General features: G+C 42.7%; 1 protein-coding gene across 2 annotated transcripts in view; it reads left to right on the top strand.

Annotated features, from left to right (window-relative positions):
* The window catches only part of LOC117359850 (hexokinase HKDC1-like), an 83,588-nt gene extending 72,090 nt beyond the window's left edge, over window positions 1–11,498 (top strand). For both annotated transcript variants that reach the window (XM_033943226.1, XM_033943228.1), the window contains exons 15-18: window positions 838–1,021; window positions 3,967–4,122; window positions 6,168–6,401; window positions 9,564–11,498. In XM_033943226.1, coding sequence (XP_033799117.1) covers window positions 838–1,021; window positions 3,967–4,122; window positions 6,168–6,401; window positions 9,564–9,702 — 713 coding nt within the window. In that variant the 3' untranslated portion in view covers window positions 9,703–11,498. The remainder of the gene's footprint in view (window positions 1–837; window positions 1,022–3,966; window positions 4,123–6,167; window positions 6,402–9,563) is intronic.
* Window positions 11,499–24,926: the final 13,428 nt, after the last annotated feature.

Raw genomic sequence — 24,926 nt, forward strand, 5'->3', positions numbered from 1 at the left:
CTCATAATCTCACGCTTAGACTACTGCAATTTACTTCTAATAGGTCTCCCACTGAATCACCTCTCCCCCCACTGCAATCGGTACAGAGCTCAGATGCATGACTTAAAGCACGTTAAAGGCATATTTTAGTTTTGAGAATCTGCCCCTTAAGAGAAATTATTCATTTAGCTCTACTTTCTGTTTTCCATCTTTTAACGAATTCCAAATCTGTAACAGAACATTGCCTCATGGATCAAGGGTAGGGTTACCGGATTTTTGGAAATGAAAATCAAGACCCATGGCCCGCCCCCAGGCCCACCCCATTCGGACTGAGTCACGCCCTATTTTGCCCCCAGCCCTGCCCCTCAACCTGGTCGCTTGTCGGGAGGGCATCTGTGCATGCGCCGGTGTGACGTGATGACATCACACGCAGGCGTGTGACATCACCGCATTGCATCCACTTATGTGCAGATGCTGTCCCGACATCGCTGCTAGCTGGAAACTTTTCAAAACCCGGGCAAAGTGTTGGGTTTTGAAAAGCCGTCTGGACATGTTCGGGAGAATCCGGACGTCCGGTAACCCTAGTCAAGGGTCATGGAAATGCCTTTCTGTGAATACAACCAAAGTGGTTTACATATGCATGTACTTTTTTTAGGCTCTAGTAGGCTCATAATCTATCCCATGGCTTTTTAATTTTTTTCAAAACTCTCTTATGAGGGGTTTCATCAAAAGCTTTCTTAAAAGCTTTCTACATCAACTTGGTTACCTTTTTCCACATGTTTATTCATACCTTCAAAAAGTGTAGCGGCCTACAGGAGTTTCAGTGTCAGATAATGGCTGGACTTTTTTTCCTTCTAGGTACTGGTACTAACGTGTGCTACATGGAAGAGATGAAAAACATAGAATATATGGAAGGAAAGGAAGAGCGAATGTGCATCAACACAGAGTGGGGAGGATTTGGTGACAATGGCTGTCTCGACGATATCAGGACAAAGTATGACCAACAAGTGGATGAAGGGTCACTGAATTCTGGAAAGCAGAGGTAGGGATCATTAACACTGCTTGAGAGTATGAGGAGTACAAAATCTCTATTTAATATGACCATTTAGAATAATGTGATTTTTAAGGTATGTTTGACTGAAGTGATAATGCCTATTGAAGAGGTCGGTATGTCTGTTCATTCCTCTTGTGTGCACAGGTTTGTGTTCACATGTGCACACAAATCTATCAGTGAAGCTGGAAAGATTCTGCATGGTGACAGATCAGCCTTTATCACCAGGAAAAATATCAAGTAGCCTGAAGAATGGAGATCTAGCCACAGGTGGCCCAAGCTCTCTGGCACCAGAACAGGTGGCTTTCTGGTGCTAGAATTGCAGTGAGGAAGTGTACCACAGAGGGACAAATCCTGTGGTACCAAAAGAGATGGGCTACCAGTAGCATACCAAGGGCAGGGGCAGTCTAACCCGAGTGTGAGAAGTTGGGGGTGCTGGAGTAGTCATGAGGCTAGATCTGCATGTGCATAGCCATCAGCTTCACCAACCTTCAGCCCATCTGAAGCCAGCTTCCTGTTCTGGGGAAGGGGACCAGAAGAGCCAAAAGCCATGCAACCATTCCACATACCCTCCCACTGCTTGGAGGAGAAGGGTGCTCTGGCCACAGGAGGGGGTGATCCATCCCGCCAGGTGTGCCACTGTGGGCTACTATGAGTACAGATTTAATGAAAACTGGAACTGGGTCCTGAGAAAAATAGAGAGAGAAAGGGGAAAAGATAAGTGGAGGAGGTGAAAGAAGAGTGAAAACAATCCTATGCATATTTCCATATAACTCTATACCACATCAAATACCCATGCTACTCCCAAACAACTCAACATCCCAATCCACCCACCACATACGATTCCTTCATTAGACACTCACACAGTAACATAAAGTCTCCCACCATGCTTCTTCCCAGCCAATATCCCATCCCATCCCATGCCACACCACCCAGATTCTCACACACACACACACACACACACACTCTTGCCAGACATCCTTAGAGATACATATATCCACTCTTTATAAAGTAAATACGCCATTCAGATATATACATAATTGTTATGCATCTCCACAGGACTATACCGGATCTGTGCAACATGCCTCCTGTTGTCCCCATCTGCCTACTGCATTGCAGCCAAGGACAGGAAACAATTTTGGCACCCTCACCACTCATATGCCCTGTATAGCCACACAGCACTTAGAACAGCCTTGTATTGTGAGTCACAACACACAGATATCATATATGCCTTCTTCCACTAACTCACCCAATTCCTGGTACACAGAGACATACTTTACGACATCGCTCACCACCAGGACCTCCATACAGACATGCCTGAGTCCATGAATAGTATAAGGGAAGATATGCCATTGTGTCAGAAACCCCTGGACTCTATAAATGGCACTCAAATATCCTTGCACAAAATTGTGCACTGTTCTGAGATGCATGCGTAACTAACGTCTCAGCTGTACTATCATCAGCCCATTAGTTACCTATCGCCAAACGCTGTATCTTCAAGGGCTTAGTAATAGCATATACAAGTCTATGTATCAGCCAAACTTCCTCCATACACCCCAAACGCACCTCTCTGTTCCCAGGAGGAAACACATCTGCAAATACCACTTGGGCACGCCCTCCAAATCCAAACTGCCAGACGTTGTTCCTACTCCCACTTCATACCTAACCAACTCCCTCCCCCCCCCCGCTCCACACACATTAGATTGCTTAATGGGCTCCTGAACTTTAGAAGAGCAACAAAAATATACCTCTTCCCATAATTAACATCTGTGTAAGTTAGCTGAAGAGAACAACTGTATGTTAACTTAAAATGATCAGATTGTATACTAACTTTGACCCTCTGAATATGTCAAACCAAAATGACCTAAGACCACTGTACTTATGTCAATTCTCAATCTCTGTGTCCACACATTATGTATGTTAACCTTGTAATCCGTTCTGAGCTCGTTGGTGAGAACGGGATATAAAATTAATCAAATAAATAAAATTCATTCATTCATTAATAATTGGCTGCTATTGACATTAATTAGCAACCATTTAGATTTGCGTGCGTCTTGCTAAGTGCTACTCTATAGAGATCTGTGCACAAATTTTATAGCGTGCAACTCAAAAGGGAGCATGGGCAGATCGAGGGTGTTCACTGAAGATGTGAGCAGTATTACTGAATTCTGGAGAGTTACACCTAATTTATGCACCAAGATTTATGCCAGGTTTCAGTTGGTGTAAATTCTCGTGCCCAAAGTTTCGTGTGGAAACCAGCTCTAAGTTATAAATGGTGCCCAACTCGGTATACCATTTATAGAATAGCGCTCTGTCTGGATTTTTTTTGTGTGTGTGTGGTGTGAAGACACCAAAAAGGGAGCCCAAGAAGGCCTCAACAACGAGACAATCAAGGCACAACAAAGGATGACATGTTGGGTGTAAAGTTCAAAGTTCACTTTATTGATAGTAGTAGTGAGAGGACTCGAAAATTCGACACTGACAGTGTTTCAGCATCTATGCCTTTACAAGTGTCTGAATGGCTGGTAGTTCTATCACATAAATAGAGCATTCAATACAGATCAAATTTAGAAGTAAGCAGGAAAATAGCTGGTGTCCAAAGCAAAGCTGAAAGTCACAAGTGAACTGAACTTTACACCCATGGCTGAATTATTGACATGTCATCCTCACGATTCCTTTGTTGTGCCTTTTTTTGTGACATTTTTTTAAGCACCATTTACTGAATCTAGCCCAAAGTGTACAATTTCCAACTTGTGAAATTTTGAACCAGACTTCCTGTTTTTCAAGTGTATATATTTCCTTCAGATCTTTAAAATATTATTTGTTATTACTGGTGCTGTTCCCTGGGTCTGCGGATTCTGTGAGTAGTGCACTGATGGTGTTGACTCCATGCTGAAGATGGTTTCCTCATATTGGGTATTTTCTTTCTATGCTAGGTTTGAAAAAATGATCAGTGGAATGTATATGGGTGAAGTTGTAAGGCAAATTCTGATCGAATTAACCAAACACGGCCTGCTGTTCAGAGGTCAGATTTCAGAGAGACTAAGAACAAAAGAAATATTTGAAACCAAATTTATATCACAGATTGAAAGGTAAGAAAAATATTAGATGATGTTATATTTTATTGATATTGTTCTAATGGAATGTTTCAATAAATAGGAACTGTGTGAATGTGTTCATCAGAAATTGAAACAAAAAAAAAATCATATGTGACTTAGAAATATGATATAAGGAACTGATTTAGAACCCCTTTTACTAAACCGCGGTAAAGGTTTCTACCATGGCCCAGAGTGCTAAGGCCCTGATTCTAGAAACCACACTTCAGCACGCGCAGATGCTCCTCCCGACGCAATCTGCTTTTCAAAAGCCTGCCTCTCCGTCCACTAAACCTTTGCATCTGTGGAGAAAAGTGCTGCCCCGACTCTCCTGCTCTCTGCCGCCCTTCCCCGCAGTGCAACCCCACTTTAAAACCACGGGCTCACACTGCAGGGAAGGGCAGCAGAGAGCAGGAGAGTCGGGGTGGGTTTCGTGTTCAGTTCCGTAGAATGGCAGTTCCCCCCCCACCCCCTGACTTTTTTTAAAAGAGGCTGCAGCGAGTCCTGTCGGAATATGAGATTGGGCCTGGCTCAGCCCTTGACCATGAATGCCTTTGCCTGCCATTACTTCACCACCCCTCCCCCCTTTGTTTTGACCTCGCTAGTGCAGAATAGCAGTGCATGCGCAGATCGCATGTACAACCATCAATGATGGTCTGCGCATGCATTGCGATTGGTCTTCAGCGATCCGTGGGATCACTTGTGGGCGTGTTTCCGATTAGGTCATTTGCATGGGGAGCCTTTAGTGAATGGGTCGTCCAGCAAGACTCAGAAACGGATTGGAACAGGATCGGACAGGTAAGGGGGCTTTGGTGAATCTAGCCCAAAATATTTTAGTTCCTGATGCACATAATGGTTCTGCATGGTCTTCTCTGTGCTTCATAGCATCCTCTGATAATAATATGTAAATGTAGTGCAACGAGGTCATTAATATTAAAATGAGCACTCTGGACAATACCCAGATATTGTGTGCTGATGCATGAAATGAAGCGCTAACCTTTAATGCCCTAAAATTACCAGGGCAAGCAATAATAAAACCAGCTACGCTATCTGTTCTTACCACATCCTCTGGCAACGCGTTCCAGAGCTTAACTATTCTTTGAGTGAAAAAATATTTCTTCCAATTGGTTTTAAAAGTATTTCCCTGGTTTTCCTGATGTTTCGAGAGAAACTCAAAAGAGAAGAAGGAGGGAATTTTTATTATTGAAACCAGGTGTGATCCAGATAGGGGGTTTCTTTTTTCTTAGATACCCTTGTAAATGTGTAATCAGATATAGTACTTTTAAATATATTTTCTTTGAACCGGCTCATTTGACTGCTTTCCTTTCTACGAAGCGCCTTGAAAAAGGAGAAATATCTGTGTCTAAATAATAATTTAAGCTCTCTTTCAGCAACAGATAATGTGATTTGGTTTGACTGTTATTGTATTGTATTCACTCCTAATCCTTAAATCTTGGATCCAGTTTTGAGGACTAGTGTGGGATTAAGTTGAAGAATATATTATTATTTTCATGTAGCTTTGGTTTATTTTCAAGTTTGAAAATAATTAATGTTATGTTTTCTTGATCGCACTTTTCTTTACAAGATGATATGCTTGTTAAATAATTTGAAAACTTATAAATAAATAAATAAATAAAAAAGTATTTCCCTGTAACTTCATTGAGTGTCCCCTAGTCTTTGTAATTTTTGACGGAGTGAAAAATCGATCCACTTGTCCCTGTTCTACTCCACTCAGATTTTGTAGACTTCAATCATATCTTCCCTCAGCCGTCTCTTTTCCAAGCTGAAGAGCCCTAACCGTTTTAGTCTTTCCTCATATTATTGGTTGTGTTTTTCACATTTATGGGTGGATTAATCCATTTTATTTTTACAGATTAAAGATTTTATAAACTGATTGACTTTAAGTGCACTTTTCATATTTCAGTCATTTGTGAATAGAGCAGCCATCTTTAGCCTTTTAGTAATTTGACTGGATGTTCTGTGCTTCACAATGGATTGTCTGACCTGTAAGCTCTGCTGTGCTTCTTTTTATATTGATGCAGTGACCGGCTAGCCCTGCTTCAGGTAAGAAATATTCTACAGCAGCTAGGCCTGGATAGCACCTGTAATGACAGTGTTATTGTAAAAGAAGTGTGTGGCATAGTTTCTAAGAGAGCTGCCCAGCTCTGTGGTGCTGCAATGGCTGCTATCGTGGATAAGATCAGGGAAAACAGAGGATTACACCATCTGGATATCACTGTTGGTGTGGACGGGACTCTGTACAAGCTGCATCCACAGTAAGTGAATCTTACCAGCTTTTCATAAAAATAGACAGGGAGGATAATTTTCTAAGTCATTTTGATGGGCAAAACGGGGGATGGGTGTTTTTATCACAAAAGGGGCATTTATAAGATTTGCCTACCCTATGGGGCTCATAATCAAAACTTTAAAACATCAAAAAACCCGCCTAAGTCAGCACTTTGGTGTCCTAATAGACAGGACATCCTAGTGTCGATAACCAAACCAACTTTCTGGATGTGTACCAGTATTTCGTATGCCTCTGAATGCCGCTATGCACCCAGAGCTGAAAGTGCCGTATCTGGAGGAGTGGTCAGGGTAGTATTTGGGCAGGATGTGGGCCAACTTAGACGTACTGCATGGGGAGTTGGTAAGACAAATAATGCACAAACTTTAGACAAACAGGAACAAGAGGGAAAAATGAGAACTACAAGAATCAGAGTCAAGTGAACATAAAAGGAAAGATACGTTAGGAGAGGGATCTGAATAAATATTATCAGAGAAAGTTTAGCCCTAATAAGGGCAGTTAGGTATCCAAAGCATCTTGAAATAAGAATGTTTTGAACTTGTTTTTAAAATGAAAAAAGATACTTCTAAAGAAAGATGGTTAGGGATGGCTTTCCAAAGAGAAGGGGCAGTTACAGCAAAATTATTAGATCTAATAGGATTGATGTGCTTTAAAGAGGGGATCGTTAAGAGGTTTTGAGACGTTGAGCAGAGGGCTGTAGGTGGACAATAAGGTTAAGTATAAAAAACTCAGGGGGTAACTCTTTAAATGGGCCCAGAATTAGGCACCAGTAAGATCTGTGCTAAACTAATATTTTGCAAAGGGGGCTTTGCACAGAATGCCTTTATAGACAGTGGCATAGTTAGGGGGGGGGGGGTCCACCCCGGGCGCCATGTTGGTGGGGGTGCTGGCACCCCTCTTCCTCTCTGTCCCTCTGCCTCTTCCCCCTCCTCCCCTTGCCACACGCGCACCTCCTTCCCTTCCTCCGTGCCTCTGGTTCTTCACCGCCGCAAGCAGCAACTTCAATATGCTCTTTGCGACCGCATCATCTCTCCCCCTGATGTCACTTCCAATTGCCGCATACAGGAAGTGACATCGGAGGGAGAGCCGACAGGATTGCAAGGAGTACGTTCATATTCTTGTTGCTCGCAGTGGTTAACAGCTAGAGGGGGAGGGGGAGGGAAGGGGGCATATACGCAGCAGGAAGGAGTGGGGGGCAGAGATGAGGGCAAGGGAAGGGCACCATACACCCTCGCTATGCCACTGTTTATAGAGTACTATCATGTTTCCCCGAAAATAAGGCCTACCCTGAAAATCAGCCCTAGCAGGATTTTTGGGGTAGGTCTTAATATAAACCCTACCCCTGAAAATAAGCCCTAGTCCTGGGATTCGCCGGCAGTTTCCCTTCCCTTCCCTCCCTCCCAATCCTTGTGCAGCAGAACCTTTGAGCAAGCACTACCCACCCTCCCAAGCACCCACACCCGCCACGCAGCCAAATTCCCATCCTTCCTTCCCTCCCTCCCATCAGTACACCACCGCAAGCCTTACTTGCCCCCCTATGCAGCGTTGGGCTGGCAGCATGCTAAACAGGCTGCTTCGGCCTTGTCCGCTCGTGAATTCAGTCTGCCGCATTTCTAGGAATGCCCCTGGCTAGCACTATAAGTCACCAAAATAAGATAAAGAGACCCCAAATATGTACTATAACCACAAACAAGAATGGTCTCAATAAACATCAACAATCATTCTGAAGAGAGAAAAAGGATCTCAGCAACCCAAACAGACATATAAATTAAATATTTTTAATCTGTATATCATAGCCTCCATTGTCTTTCATCGATCCTACAAAAACCTCTCAAATTTACAATCAAAAGATCAATCTCCAGCACTTTATTTTTGAGCTGAAAGAATTAACTCAACAAAATAAATACTTCTTTAGTACTTAACTTAATTTGAAGATTATTTAACTCAAATTTGCAATGAACAAAGATCTCCTGATGGGACCCGGTTTTGCCACTGTCATCGCAAGGATTATCTGGCATTCAAAAAACCATATGTCAAGATTTCAATATGACATTGATTGATAATGTGAACGCAGTCTCAAAATTTCTCAAGTGTCATAATTTCAATGCAGTCTCTTAATTTGCGACAATAATACATGAACTGTCACATATAACATTGCACTCAAAATGAATGCAAGTTTGAGTTAAAATCTTCAAATTAAGTTAAGTGCTAAAAGAAGCATTTATTTTGTTGAGTTAATTCTTTCAGCCCATAAATAATCAAAGTACTGGAGAGTAATCTTTTGATTGTAAATTTGAGAGGTTCTTGTAGGATCAATGAAAGAGAATGGAACCCATGATATACAGACTTAAAATATTTTATTTATATGTCTTTTTGGGTTGCTGAGATCCTTTTCCTTTCTTCAGAATGATTGTTGATGTTTATTGAGACCATTCTCAATAGTTATAATGCCGTAGTTACATAAGAACATAAGAATTGCTGCTGCTGGGTCAGACCAGTGGTCCATCGTGCCCAGCAGTCCGTTCACGCGCCGGCCCTCTGGTCATAGACCAGCGCCCTTACTGAGACTAGCCCTACCTGCGTACATTCTGGTTTAGCAGGAACTTTGTCTTGAATCCCTGGAGGGTGTTTTCCCCTATGACAGACTCCAGAAGAGCATTCCAGTTTTCTACCACTCTCTGGGTGAAGAAGAACTTCCTTATGTTTGTACGGAACCTATCCCCTTTCAATTTTAGAGAGTGCCCTCTCATCCTCTCTACCTTGGAGAGGGTGAACAAGTTGTCCTTATCTACTAAGTCTATTCCCTTCAGTACCTTGAATGTTTCGATAATGTCCCCTCTCATAGTCATGCTTTCTTTTTAAGTTGCATGCTATAACATTTAAGCGCACATTGTATAGAATAAGGCAAAGGGCAGATTCACTGGCAAACCCAAATGAGTGCTAATTGACACCAATTATTGATTAATTACATATTAACTAATTAGTTTGCATGTGGATCTATGATCCACATTCATATTTTGATAATCTATATAGAATCAGGGGTCAGGATTTAGAGATTTCTCGTCGCTCTTTTGTGAAGAAATACAGGAGTCAAGTAGAAAACATGGCTGCACTAATTTTGCCTCAAATTTAGTTTCTCCAGGATTTTAAAAGAAACTGTGGCAGACCTGGCTCCGAAGTGCAACGTGACTTTCCTGCTGTCTGAAGATGGTAGCGGCAAGGGGGCTGCACTCATTACTGCAGTAGCAAAGAGACTGCACACTAAAATTTAAATAGGTAGAAATGGTGTATTGTGGCCAAAATGTACCTGAAGGATTTGGTAAGCCGTCTAAAAGGGTTAAGCTATGAGAAGTAGGAGAGTACGTGAAGTGAAAGTATTTCAGCATAACCTTTATTCAATATTAAAAAAAATTTTTTTTAACTTGTCATGGTCCAGTTCTGGTGGTAGTGCTAGGTGACAGATTGTCCCAAAGTTTACAAACATTGTCTGAGGTTTCAGGCTCACAAAAGGCTTCCTTTCAGTCCTTCTTCTGGTGGGAGGGCTTTTCAACATATGCTCTAAGGCCCTATTTTACTAAGCAATACTAGAGGTTTCTACAGTGGCTTGGGGCACTAAATGCTCCAACGCTGCTGTGACATTCATAGGAATTCTATGAGCATTGGAGAAGCATCAGAGTATTTAGCACTCCAAGCCACGATAGAAACCTTTACTACGGTTTAGTAAAGGGGGGAGGGGTATATGTACCAGAAGGATGAAATTATAAGCAAATTATTCTTAACAAGGGCATCATATTCTCCTGGTTACTCAAAATCACATAAGATAAACTAACTCAATATGTGCAGTGTAGTATGACTGTGATATCCCCAGTAACACCACTCTGAGTGAACCTGAATCTATCAGATCTCAGAAACTATGCAGGATTCTAAAGGCTGTAACCATTTTCATATTACAACCGAGAATGCCATATACACCTAGTAGACTGTGATCACCCAAATCTGAGAAAAACAGTCAAGATACCACCGATAACACTGTGCTTCCCAAAATCAAGTAAAGAATATCTTATTTACAAATATCCGTGAGTTGTAAATTTATTGCTCTCTTCTACTGGCCTTAGGTTGTTTTGATTTAAGTGCCAGTTTCCATATTGTGGTGGATATCGAGACATAATGGCCTTTTAGAAGTACTCAAATGAATTGAGAACCATGGCTATATATCCAGACAAATGTATTGCAAGCTATAGCTTTTGTTAAATGTTTTGAGAGACAAACTTGACATTAAGCGTTAGGGCTTTTATTAAAACTGAATTTTGTTTTAATGTGATTTGTTGTCCATCTCTGAAAAAGCATGCTAGGACCCAATGTTCGGTCTGCTAACCAGCTAAGTAAGCGAATAAAATTAGAACAGCTAAAAAGGGTTGGCCTAACTTTATGTGTAGAGTTAACTGGGCACCGGTTTGCGAACATATACAGATACTCAGCATTGAATATCCAGAGTTAATTTAGCCTGCAGCTCTGAGATCCATGGGCTGAATATTTCTCCATTTGAGTATAAGGTGATACACTTAGCCCTAGTAAATTTTATAAGTTTAACTCTCAAAGTTAGGAGCATAAATCCTTTGAATATTGGGCCCATAATGAGTTCTGGGAAGGAGATAGTATAGAATGAGCAGGTGAAAGGCAATTCTATAAAGATGTGCCTGCAGTACATTTATGTCACCTAGAGAATGCCTATGTGGAGCCCCTTTTGTACAGGAAAATAGGCACCAATGTACCCAGGTATATTTGCATGTTTACATTAGACACGAACATATGCCACCCTTAGAGCTGGAGTAAATGCTTGAGCTTAAATTGTTTTTAAAATGAATGTAAATTACAGTAGTCTACAATTTACATGCATGACTGTGCACTGTCCATACCCCACCTAAACTCTGCCCATATGTATGCCCACTGTCAAACTACACACCATCACATATAGGCACCAGATTATAGAATAGTGCACAAATGGAATATTGGCTTTTATGTGCATATGTGTAAGCATACATGCAAAAAAAAAACCAACAAAAAACCAGGGAGGTATAGTACAAAGATTCAAAAATATCACTCCAAAACAAAAGCACCACACAAGCCAAGAAAGCTAGCTTATTCCTTAAGCGTAAGAAAAGCCTCAGACAACCGGAGAGGTGTACCCACACTCTTCCATCAAAGCATCATAGGAAAAAAACTTTCGCACAAGGTTAAAGTTAGCAGGTGGGAGCAAAAAATAGCCAAGAATGATTAATGGTAAAAACCACTGAATACAAACAGGCCAGGCCGACGATCGCTTCGTGGCCGGTAACCACTGCTATCAGTAGCCTGGATTTGGCGCTAAGGCCCTGAAGCAGTGGTTACCGGCCACGAAACGATCGTCGGCCTGGCCTGTTTGTATTCAGTGGTTTTTACCATTAATCATTCTCGGCTATTTTTTGCTCCCACCTGCTAACTTTAACCTTGTGCGAAAGTTTTTTGCCTATGATGCTTTGGTGAAAGAGTGTGGGTACACCTCTCCGGTTGTCTGAGGCTTTTCTTACGCTTAAGTAATAAGCTAGCTTTCTTGGCTTGTGTGGTGCTTTTGTTTTGGAGTGATATTTTTGAATCTTTAAACATACATGCATACATACCATTGTATTAGGTGCAAATTTAAATGGCTCTGTTTAACACGCAAGGCTTTATGGGAACATGGGCCTTACTATTTTAGTAGGTGGACATCATTGTATATGCCTGCCAGTTGCCTTGAGTCCTTGCAAGATTTTAGACTGTTGTCTCCACATTTCACAATGGCACACTGGGCAGGTACCAGGAAAAAAGAGCATTCTTCTGGTTAGCTCTGAACTTGAGGAACAGCCTACTGAAAGAACTTTGGGCCATAATCAGTTATAAAAAGATTAGGACCTCCTTTTACGAAGCCGCGTTAGCGGCTTTATTGCACGCACATGTTTAGCATGCTCTAACTCCTGCGCTAGCTGAAAAACTACTGCCTGCTTAAGAGGAGTTGGTAGCAGCTAGCGCAGCCGGCAAATTAGCGCCCACTATTACGCGCGTTAAACCGCTAACGCGGCTTTGTAAAAGGAGCCCTAAATGTTTTTTTCAAATGGCATTTGATTTGTCATCCTCATTGTAGAAAGATCGGGTCATGCTCCAGGGACACTTTTATTAGCTGTAAATAATACCACATGCTTTTAGTATTGGGGATGTAGTATGATAGGATGAGTGAGTTCTTGGAATGTGTGTGATTAGGTCTTTCCTGTTTTATTAATGGAGTTCTTTTTTCTTTTGTAGTTTATAATTGTTAATTTGTAAACCGGCCTAATCCAACAAGGCCGGGCAGTATATTGAGTTTGTTTGGGTTTTTTTTATATCAGTTGTTACCCGCATAGAATTGTTGGATATGCCGGATATAAATTTTTAAATAAATAAATAAAATATTGCATTCCTGGTGCCTAAATTTTGGTGCTTTCTTTACAGAATTACTCCCACAGTGTTTTTCCTACTCAGAGCAACAATCATGATCTCATAACTATATGCTATCCAATGGGATTAATTTAGGACTCTGTTGGTATGGGATGATATTACTCAAGAGGTATTAGCACACATATCTCCCATGTGTTACGGTGGTTGTCTTCTTTCATATATTATATGAAAAACATATAAACCATGCACTGGATTTATTGACTTTTATTTATTTATTCATTAATTCAATCAATTTTTTAGCCCATCCTCCCAAAGGAGCTCAGAATAGTTTTCAAATCAGGTACTCAAGCATTTTCCCTATCTGTCCCGATAGGTTCACAATCTATCTAATGTACCTGGGGCAATGGAGGATTAAGTGGGATCTCTCAGAGAGAGAAAGAGATAATGGTTACTGCGAATGGACAGATTAGATCAGTGGTCTCAAACTCAAACCCTTTGCAGGGCCACATTGTGGATTTGTAGGTATTTGGTGGGCCGCAGAAAAAATAGTTAATGTCTTATTAAAGAAATGACAATTTTGCATAAGGTATAGTTTATAAATTTAACCCCCCCCCCCGAAGGCCTGCAAGTTCCCCCCTTCTTTGCAGCATCCTCCAGCTTCCCCCCTAGCCTCCCGGTCTTAATTTCAGCTAATTATCGCAGCCTGCAGAGAGTATTGTTGGTGCTGTAGCGTTCCTCGCAGGCTGCCATTGGCCTCCGCAGCATGTTTCCTCCTCAGCAGTCTCGCCCCTCCTCTGACATCAGGGGCAGGATCGCAGCAGAGGGAACGTGATGCTGAGGACAGCAGCCTTCAAGGATTGCTACAGCACCGGCAATCCTTTCAGTAGGTTGCGATTATTATCTGAGGGTAAGAGCGGGAGGCCAGGGGGGGAAGCCAGAGGACGCTGCAATGAGCGGGCAGCACTAGTACAGACCGTGGGCCGCAAAACTGTACCTGGCGGGCCGCATGTGGCCCCCAGGCCGCAAGTTTGAGACCACTGGATTAGATGGACCATTTGGCCTTTATCTGCCATCATGTTTCTAGCTAGCTTGCCTAGGGTCACAAGGGGCAGCATGGGGTTTGAATCAACAACCTTAGGGTGCTGAGGCTGTAACTCTAACCTATATGCTACACTGACAAAACTCAAGTCAGGAGGAGAGAATATGTTCAATATCCAGCTATTTAAGATAAGTGATTTGTATTTGAAGATAAAACAAAGATTTCATATAGTAGAAATACACAGATGATTTTGGTACTATATTAAAAAATAACTTTGAGAATATGATTGTATGGTGGTGCTGAAATACCAAGTGAACAATTTGTTGACCAACTCCAGGTTCTGCAATCCATTTTTTTAAAAACATTTATATATAATTCTGTTTCAACAAAGTAAAAACAGAGCAAATTTCATAAATAAAAATATTCACATTACAATAAGCATATCATACATTATTTCAAGTCCACATCAAATGAGAGCTTATGGTGCAAACATATAAAGAAAAAACAGAGGAAACAATAAATACATAAAGTATTTCACTCATTACTGCTGCACATCCTTTTATCAAACCCTTTATTCTAGTTCTTATTCAAATGAACCATAATTTGTACCCTGAAGGGTAAATTTCTTCCTTCTTTCCCGAGTGACCGAAGCCACAGAGGTTCTGCAATCCTTAATTGACACTGAGGGGCATTTTCAATATGAATTTGGATATTTTGCGAAAGACACACTAAAATCCAGTAGTGTACTTACCCCCAAAGGGACTTCCTGGGACACCAGGCCGCTCAGCGGTATAAATTAATATCTGGATTTTTAAATAATAAACCAAAGACTGGTCTGCGTGATATTTGGAGCATTGAGATAAAGCATCAAATTACTGTGCCTCAATGGCCACTAATTTGGGCTTGGAGGATGAGATGTACGGCGTCGGCATCTATGAGACAAACTTAGGGGGTTTTTTTGTTACATAAAGCAGTCTGGACCCCAGTTCATTAACAGAATTAGATAGCTCTAAGTCTAATAGATGTTGGCACTGTAATCTTGAAGCAGGGACATTAGATCTTTTACTATTCTATTGTCCATTGATACTTAGTTTTTAGAAATTCATTTGGGGCCAAGTGAATAATCTACTGGAAAATCCAGTGGCATTATCATATGACACTGTGTTATTTGGTACTTCAATGAGAGCCAAGAGTCAATATCTTCTAATAATAATAAACTTTTGCTCATCGTGACAGGAGTTGTCATACAGCAAATTATGAAAAATTGGGATCGGCTTAAATTATAATTTTTGGTGGAATTCGTTATGCCAAATCTTTAAAATGGAATGGGTACCGTATTTTAACGCATATAACGCACGCGTTATACATGGTTTTTACAAACCGTGCATAACCTTGCGCGTTATACGCGTGAGCGCATTGTACAAAATTTTTTTACATAGTTCCCCCCCCGACATCCGATTCACCCCCCCCACAGGACCGCTCGTACCCCCACCCCGAAGGACCGCTCGCACGCACTCGCACCCCCACCCCGAGGGACCGCTCGCACGCACTCCCACCCGCACCCCCACCCTGAAGGACCGCTCGCACCCCCACAGCCTCCCGACCTCCCCCCCATCATGTAGAAGCTCCTACCAGTGTCCTGCTGCTTCCTCTTGGCGGTCCCGGCCCTTCAGTGAGCCCTGCGCCTGCACTGCTTCTTCCGGAGGTTCCACCCTTTCTCTGACGTCAAGCCCTCTTGCCCTGCCGACTCCCCGACTCCCCGACATGATCGGGGCAAGAGGGAGCTCAAGCCCTCTTGCCCCAGCCAACCGCGGCACCCCCGACATGATCGGGGCAAGAGGGAGCTCAAGCCCTCTTGCCCCCCCGACTCCCCAACACGATCGGGGCAAAAGGGAGCCCAAGCCCTCTTGCCCCGCCGACTCCCCAACTCCCCGACAATATCGGGCCAGGAGGGAGCCCAAGCCCTCCTGGCCCTGGCGACCCCCCCCCCCCCCCGCTAGTTGTTCGGGCCAGGAGGAAGCCCAAACCCTCCTGGCCACAGCGACCCTCTACCCCCATCCCACACTACATTACGGGCAGGAGGGATCCCAGGCCCTCCTGCCCTCGACGCAAACCCCCCTCCCCCCAACGACCACCCCCCCAAGAACCTCCGACCGCTCCCCCAGCCGACCCACGACCCCCCTAGCCGACCCCCAGGACACCCCCACCCCTCTTCCCCATATCTTTGTGTAGTTGGCCGGACAGACGGGAGCCAAACCTGTCCCAGAGCCTTAGGTCCCTCCTGGGGGCGGGGCCTGAGGCACATGGGCCCAACCTGACCATGTGCCCAAGGCCCCACCCCCAGGAGGGACCTAAGGCTCCAGGGCCTATTCTGATTGGCCCAGGCGCCTTAGGCCCCACCAGTAGGCGGAGCTTTGGGATGGATGAGCCAATCCGGCCTCATTCCGTCGTTGGCTGCCTGCCGGACAGGCAGGTTTGGCTCCCGTCTGTCCGGCCAACTACACAAAGGTACGGGGAAGGGGGGTGGTGGTGTCGGGGTCGGCCAGGGGGGTCGCGGGTCGGCTGGGGGGGCGGTCGGAGGTTCTTGGGGGGGCGGTCGTTGGGGGGAGGGGGGTTTGCATCGAGGGCAGGAGGGCCTGGGATCCCTCCTGCCCCTAATGTAGTGCGGGGTGGGGGTAGGGGGTCGCTGTGGCCAGGAGGGTTTGGGCTCCCTCCTGGCCCGAACAACTAGCGAGTGGGGGGAGTCGCCAGGGCCAGGAGGACTTGGGCTCCCTCCTGGCCCGATATTGTCGGGGAGTTGGGGAGTCGGCGGGGCAAGAGGGCTTGGGCTCCCTTTTGCCCCGATTATGTCAGGGAGTCGGGGGGGGGGGGCAAGAAGGCTTGAGCTAGCGCGGCTATGTAAAACAGGCCCTATGTTTTCTTTCTCCTTGCTTATTGTAGTTCCAGCCTTTTTTCCCCGTTCATCACGGCTTTTAAATGTTTCTGAATAGTGTTGTTATTTCTGGCGATGTTTTGTCATTTTAAATCTGTATTTTAGCCAATAAATGTTTTTTTACGATTTTGTACACTGCCTAGAAGGCTGATTGGGCGGTATAAGAAATTTTAAATAAACTTGAACTTGAAACTTAACACTTAACACACACTTCCTTTTACAAAACCGTAGCGTGGATTTTTAACGCCGGCTGCAGCAGTAACAGGTTCCATGCTCATAAGAATTCTATGAGCATCGGAGCTGTTACCGCTGTGGCCATCGCTAAAAAACACACTATGGTTTTGTAAAAAAAAAAAAAGAAAGAAAAGGGGGGCGGGTTAAATTTGTATCTTTTTTCACTTTGAAAAGAAATGGAATAAAAGCTTCACTGTAGTTTACTCCCATTTCAAAATGAATACAGTGTCCTACTCTGCTCGCAATCTCAGTTTTGAAGTTCCTTCCATCATTGATTAACACTTTACCTACAATGTGTTCTCATTGCCTTTATTAATGTATCACTTGCAATACAGCTTAGGTAGTGGTTCAAATGCCTGTTACATGGAAGAAATGTGTAACAAGCTAGTGGAAGGCAATGAGAGGAGAATGTGCATTATCACTCAACAGGAAGCTTTCGGGGATGATGCCTCACTGGAGTATATCAGAACTGAATTTGATAGAGAAATAAACTTTGGATCCAGCGGCCTTGGAACGCAGTGCTATGTGCTTGAATAAAATATACAATGGTTTCTGCTATTTTAGCTTTGTCATTATCAGGCATTCAACAAGGAATTAAAAAAAAAAAATATCAATCAATTTCTCTTAATAGGCAGAGTTATAGGAATGAAGCTACATTTTGAATGGAAAATTGTATCACTAATTCCGAATTCAAGAACACAAGTTGGTCCATAACTCAAATTGTTGCACTACTTACTGCAGTCTAGCGGATTTGTATTAAGAGTCTGTCCAAGACGTCTTCAGGGCACAGGAATTCTATGAGCGTCGGAGCTGTTACCACCATGGCCAGTGCTAAAAGAATGCACCACGGTTTTGTAAAAGGGGGGTACAAAGCAGGCAGGTGTTGTGGGATGTCCAAGAAATCATATCTGAATGAGGGCCAAGATATCATATATAAAAAAAAATTCTATATAGAGAAGCCAGCAATAGTCAATGACATAAAGCTTCAGACACGCAGTTTGATGTATGTATGTATATACTGTATATGTATAAACTGTTCATGAACTGAAACCCACAAACATTTACATCTTTATCAGCTACAGATTCTCCTGCATTATTCATTGCTATCTGGTCCAGGTGATTTATCACTCTTTAACTTGTTGATTTGACTCAGTACATCTTCTACGTTCATTGAGATTTATTCAGTTCCTCTACATCGTCACCCTTGAAAATCATTTCCAGTTTAGGTAGATCTCTTACATCATCTTCCTTTATATTTTTTTTATAACCTTCTTTATCAGTGCTATGCATCTAACTTGCCAATGCCTATGTTGCTCCTTATTTTCTTCATTCAGATCCTTTTTCCTTTGAAGGATGTCCTTTTGGCTCTAATAGTCTCTTTCAATTCACCTTTTAACCATACCGACTCACGTTTGTTCTTTTTATTATTATTATTAATTTTCAAACATCAAGTATTATACTTGTATAGAAAGCAATAATTGTATGCATGTTAAATTCCTAGTAAAATATAAATCTTTAGCGTTCATTAATAAAAGAAATCTTTAACATTCATTATTAAAGAAACCTACTATTTATGCTCAAGTCCTCAATAGGAACACAAGATCGAATAAGCGAGTAAAGAAAGAATAAATATATATTAAAGAATGCTATTGGCTATAGTGCTGAGAGCAAGGTTCCATATTTAAATCCAAATCTATAGGGCTCAAGATTTTTCTACATCCAGATGAGATAACGCCAAGAAGGTTGTCAATTGATTTGGTTTAAAAAAAAACAAAAAAAAAAACCACCATATTTAACAGTACGTTAACACTCAATACACTTACAAGGATGTCTCAAATAAAATTTCGCTCCCAGAGAAATAACCCCAGGTTTCATTTTCTTCTCACATTTGTTCTTACATGGAATACATCTAGTCTGGGCTTCCACAATGATATTTTTAAATAATGTCCATGCCTGATTTAAAGTCTTAACCTTTGTCACCAATCCTTTTAGCTTCTTTTTAACCAATGTCCTCATTTTATTATAGTCGCCCTTTCAAGAATTAAATGCCGCTACAGTAGATTTCTTTAGTGACATCACTCCAGATAGCTCAAATTTGATCATATTATGATCACTGTTTCCTAACAGACCCAGCACCGTTATCTCTCATACTATGCCCTGCATTCCACTAGGGACTAAGGGCTCCTTTTACTAAGGTGCGCTAACGTTTTTAGCGCACGCACAAGATTAGCGCAGCTAGCTGAAAAATTACTGCCTGCTTAAAAGGAAGCGGTAGCGACTAGCGCACGCGGCATTTTAGCACACGCTAAAACCACTAGCACACCTTGTAAAAGGAGCCCTAAATATAAAGTAGTTCTCCCTTTCTTCAGTTCCTAGTCCAGTTGTTTCAAGAAGCAGTCATTTATTACATCTAGGAATTTTACCTCTCTAGCACTCCCTGGAGTTACATTTATCCTGTCAATATTGGGGTAATTGAAATCATAACACACTCCTAATCTATTTTCTACTATTGGGGAGAAGGAAGCAGAAAAAGAACAACCATCCACTAGTGGCGAAAAAAGACCTCATAACGTACCAAGGAGCTTAACAAAATCTATGACAAAGAGTGAGATTACTTGCTTTTAGTTGTGTCTGTTATGTTAAGCTCCTTTGTTACGTTGTGAGGTCTTTTTCTCCAGTACTGGATGGTTGTTCTTTTTCTGATGCCTTCTTCCCAATAGTAGAGAATAAATTAGGAGTGTGTTGTGATATTAAACTATTCTGACCAGTTTAAGGTAATTGAAATCACCCATTATTATACTGTTGTCCAACTCTCCAGCTTTCCTAATCTCTGAAAACATTTCTTAATCTGTCTGCTCATTTTGTCCTTGGGGACAGTAGTATAACCCTACCTTTATATTCCTTCCCTTCACACATGGAATTTCTATCCATAAGAATTACACACTATGTCATGCAGAATGTTTATTTAATTTAATTCAATTCCCTCTTTAACATATAGCACAACTCCCCCTCCAATTTGATCTGCTATATCCTTGTGATATAATTTGTACCCAGGTAATAGTGTCCCATTTATTGTCCTCCTTCCACCAGGTCTCTGGGACCTCATGCAAGGATGGACTATTTTACTTCACTGAGGCACTCCCCTGAGGTCAGTGTACAAAAACAGTAGCACAGCCACAGTGGGGCCAAGGTACATCTCCCAGTTTGGGCTCAGGCCCCCTTCAAAAAGTGCAACAGTTTCTTGACTGGCAGAATTGCTCAAGCCCCACCATCCAAAGAGAATTTGTGATGTGAGCCTCTGCCTGTACTGCCTGAGTAGCAGGAATCCGGTGGGGTGCTCCAGCCACCAATGCCAGCATTTCCGCACATGTTCAGTTCATGCATTTTAACTGGGCAAGTATGGAAGTGCCAGCTTCAAAGGTTGGAGCATTCTGCCAGCTTTTACAACATGGGCAGGGGCTTCAGCAGAGAATTTCTGTGTGGTGGGGCTTGAGCATCCCACCAGCATAGGTATCATTCACGGTAGCAGCAGGAAGTAGGAGGGAACAGAGGAAATTCTTGCTCCCCATCCACCACTGGGTATCCTACCCCCCAAAATAAGTTATGGCTACACCCCTGGTACAACCTGAAGTAAAGGCTGCTTTGTTTACCTCATTGGAATAACTACAAGACAGCATTGTATCTTCCAAAACAGACAATATTCGTTTATTGTTAGTATAAAAACTTACAGTATTACAGCAGCAGAGACATATCAGAAAAATGCATTGTCAGTTCAGAATATGCAATGGAGAGAAGAACTTGCACCCATATGCTTAGCAGGGGGCTAGCAGATCCCCATAACATAAGTAAGTGAATCTCTCTGGCTTTACCTAGAATGCACATGTTTTTTATACAGAGAAATTCTTCCTTTGTTCCAAAAAGTACATCCCCAAATTCTGGTTATGTAATTCCCTATTGGTACATAAAATAATGTATACCTAACTCCTCCTCTCAGTCCACGCCTCTCTCACCTCCCCCCCTCCCCAGTAGGGGGGGGGGGGCCTTGCAGAAACAGAGAACTCTTGGTGAACTTTCTTTCTCCAGCGCTGAGATCTGTAGATGCTAATTAGTGGTTTTACAATTCTGTGCATCTTCGGGAAGGTGACCTTTCAACAATCCAGCTGCTTGGTTCCCATAACTTGGTTCAGAGACAGGGAGCAAATGTTTTGGTACCAAGTTCTCTCATCTCGCTACACCCACATCGTCCTGCAGGGATCCTTGCTCATTATAAAAGTTTTATGGCTTTCCAGGGTGCCTGGCATATGAAGTCATACAGCACTGATATCAGTTCAGCAGAACCTTGGAGAAATATCCGCCCAACAGGGAATGGAGACAAAAACGTTAGCATTGCAAAGGCTGCAGGTGTTTACAGACAGCAAGGTACAGGCTGGGCCTGGCTATGGGAAAATATAGGTCTGTAGTGTCCAGCATACACAAGTGAAAATATAGGTCTGTAGTGTCCAGCATACACAAGTGAGGCCAGTATGTCCAGGTTATCCATGTCAAACCAAATTAAGGACTGGTGGCTAAGACACTTGAAATCTCCAAATACAGACTGTTAAAAGCCCCCCCTCCCCAAATCAGGGGTGTAGCTAGACCTGCCATTTTGGGTTGGCTCAGAGTAAACCTGGGTGGGCCCTTCCTACTCTTACCCTACCCCCACCTTCTACATATATACAGTACAGTTTTTTTAACCTTCCCCTCTGCCCATGCATCCATCTCTCCCTTTCTCTTTCCTTACATCCCCTCTACCCCTAGTTACATGCCTTCATCTTCTCCATTTCCTCTGTACCAGATCCCGAATCTGTTCATTTCTCTCTGAACCCCCACCCCCTGATCTACCTCAGAGCTATTTCTGGCAATGATTCCTATAGGCAACCTGTGCCTGTCCTCTAAGCTTCCCTCTACTGCTTGCCTGCCTGTCAATGAAGAAAAAGGAAGTGACATCATCAAGGGCAGGATGCAGTAGAGGGAAGTCTGCAGGGCCACTGCAGATTGCCTATAGGGATCACCACCAGTGACAGCTCTGAGGCAGACCAGGGAGGGCAGAGGTTCAGAAAGAAAAGGACAGACAGAGCCGTAAGCAGAAAAGAGGGAGACAGGGAAGTGAGGCTCCACAACTGAGATGTTTTGGAGCCCACCCATAGCTACGCCATTGCCCTAACAGCAAGCTTAGAAGTGATTAATTTGTATTAGATAGGCAAAAAAGTGGTTGTAAGACAGCTATTAATTATAATGAAATTCCCATTTATTGAGCCCTCTAGTAATACACAAGTACTGTATATAGAAAATACTTACATACTTTATAATGGTACAATCTTTACATAGTATTGTGTATGGTATTTAGATGTGTAATGCCTCTCTTCTGCGCACTGTTATTGTTCTATGTTGTACTTTTTTCCTTTTCTTCATTACTCAATAAATAAATTGAACTAAAAAAAAAAAAAAAAAGTAATGATACAAATAGTCCATAAGAACAAATTGAAATGTTACACACAAAAAAAATCACAATGTTTCAAAGGATTTACTATTCTGGTTTCCTCTGAGTGATTCTCCTTACTTCAAGCTCATACATGTATATTCTTCACATCATGTCTGCAGACTAGTTTTCAAAATCTTTGTTCCTTAGTAATGTGCCTTTAGTCTCCTTCAGGTTGGTTAGTAGCTTCTCCCCAGATATACTTTAGCTGTCCTTTAGCTTGCTTAACGAGCAAAAGAGGAGTAATCTATACTCCTATCCAATAGAGGTATAGCCAGACCTCAAGTTTTGGCCTGAGCCCAAAGTGGGGGGCGGAGGCACAACATTTTGTGTGCCCCCCCAGCAGCTCCATTTACCTGAGCTGGCAGGGGCTGCAAGCCACGACAGTGGAAACCCTCCTCCAGCTGAGTCTAACGCTTTTCCTGGGCCACTGGGCAAGGCCTCCACTCCTGCACGTTTGGTTTTCACAAAACTGAGCATACATGGGAGAGGCTTACCTCCTGTGCATGCTAGGTTTTTGTGCATGCGTGAAGTTGGGCAGGCCTCCCTTACAAATACTCAGTTTCATAGAAATGAAGCATGTGTGGGGTGGGGGAAGGGACATGCCAGCCTGGCAGAAATATGGCAGGTTTCAGTTGGAGGAGAGCCTCCTTCCCACTAGCAGGGCTTGGGGACCCCTACCAGGTAAACCAGAAGACAGCATATCAATTTAGGGGGGGAGGCCTGAATCCAAATTGAGCTCACCTCCCTCTACACTTTTAGCTATGTCACTGCTATCTACTCTCTTACTCCTTATTGCCTCCGTGTTCCCCAGTGTTCTATTTCCATTGAAACAGGGAGGTTTATCAGCACTCAAAAGTTGGGCCATATCTCATTTGTCTTTATGATATCAACACTCACCAGCTCCACCCACTTTTCAAATAATTTCCTGTAAGGATTTTATTTTGGTAGCAGCTTCACTCAGCCTTTCTTCTCTAAAGATCGGGATCAGATCTCTCCAAAAGTCTATCCCTCCTCGTTTGGGGCACTTAGTGCCTCAGGGAACAGTCCTAGATCAGACTGGAAATGCCTGTTTGGTCTTTTGAGAGCAAGTCTCTCTCCTTTCAATATGCCCTACCGGGATTTCTTCGTAGCGAAATTGCATCGGATAAATTCATAGGCTCCCTAAAGACCTTTTTATACAGGGATGCTTTTGAGACTTAATTTCGTTAAATCTGAGTACTTCTCCGCTCATATTATTTTTAGCCTCAATGATCAAGCCCCTCCTTAGATGTTCCTCTACTTCTTTTGACTTGCCCTGTTGTGTTTCCCTTATTTGTTTTTTTTCTTTCTTTCTTTACTATAACATTTGTAGTTCCTCCCCTCCTCCTTTTGTATCAGGTATGAAGGGGCACATATTTTACTTGTAAGTTTTCTATTCCTGTTTGTAAAAAAAACTCAGACACAGTTTTCATTCTGCTGAACAGCTACTTTTACATCCTGTTCTGAAGCCAGCTACTTGTGCCAAGGTCATTCCTCCTCATGTCCTGAACCCCCCCCCCCCCCACAGCCCGTGTTCTAGTTGAGCGATCCTGCTTCTCCTGTAGACAAGAAACATTTGCTAAGAAAGCCCTTAAACAATAAAGCACAGTATTATATGCCATAGTTATGGACACCCCCCCCTTCCTTGTGCTTGCTACCTTTTCTATTGCTTTTATGTATCCTGTTACCAAATATGGTCTTTCCTACAGTTATGTTGCTTTTATGTAATCTGTTACCAAATATGGTTTTTCCTACGGTCATATGCTGAAAAAACTGACCCTTGTATAATGCTATAAAAATGGATGAAAAACTCATAATAAATGGACAATTTCTTTGGGACAAACCTGAGCCTGAGCATCCTTTCTTCCTAAAGAGACTGTCTCCAGATATCTGAGAGGCGACAGAGTGTGTGCAGGGCGGTTTTGGGACCAGAACCGGACCAGATCCGTTTCAAGGTATATCATTTATAAGTTTGTCCAAATTTTGTACATGTATATTATTACTCCCCTGCTTTTAGATTTGTAATATGCTCTGAAATCATGACAATGCGTGTATATCAAATTTTAAATAAGACTGGCGACCTCTGTGTTTTCCCCCCTTCTCCTTTAGCACCTTAAGCAGGGAGCCAAAGTGCCAGTAGGCCCCAGAGGTTCAGACCTCTCTTAGTATCTCTTCAGCCCTCCCCCATGAAGAACTCAGCCTGCCTTGCCTGCTCAAGTTCCGATGCAGTACATTGCACTATCTTTTAGCACAGCATTTTATTCCTGGGTTTTTCACGTAAATCTTACTTCTGATGCAGTAAGAG

The sequence above is a fragment of the Geotrypetes seraphini genome, chromosome 4 (genome assembly GCF_902459505.1).
Source record: "Geotrypetes seraphini chromosome 4, aGeoSer1.1, whole genome shotgun sequence".
NCBI lineage: Eukaryota > Metazoa > Chordata > Amphibia > Gymnophiona > Dermophiidae > Geotrypetes > Geotrypetes seraphini.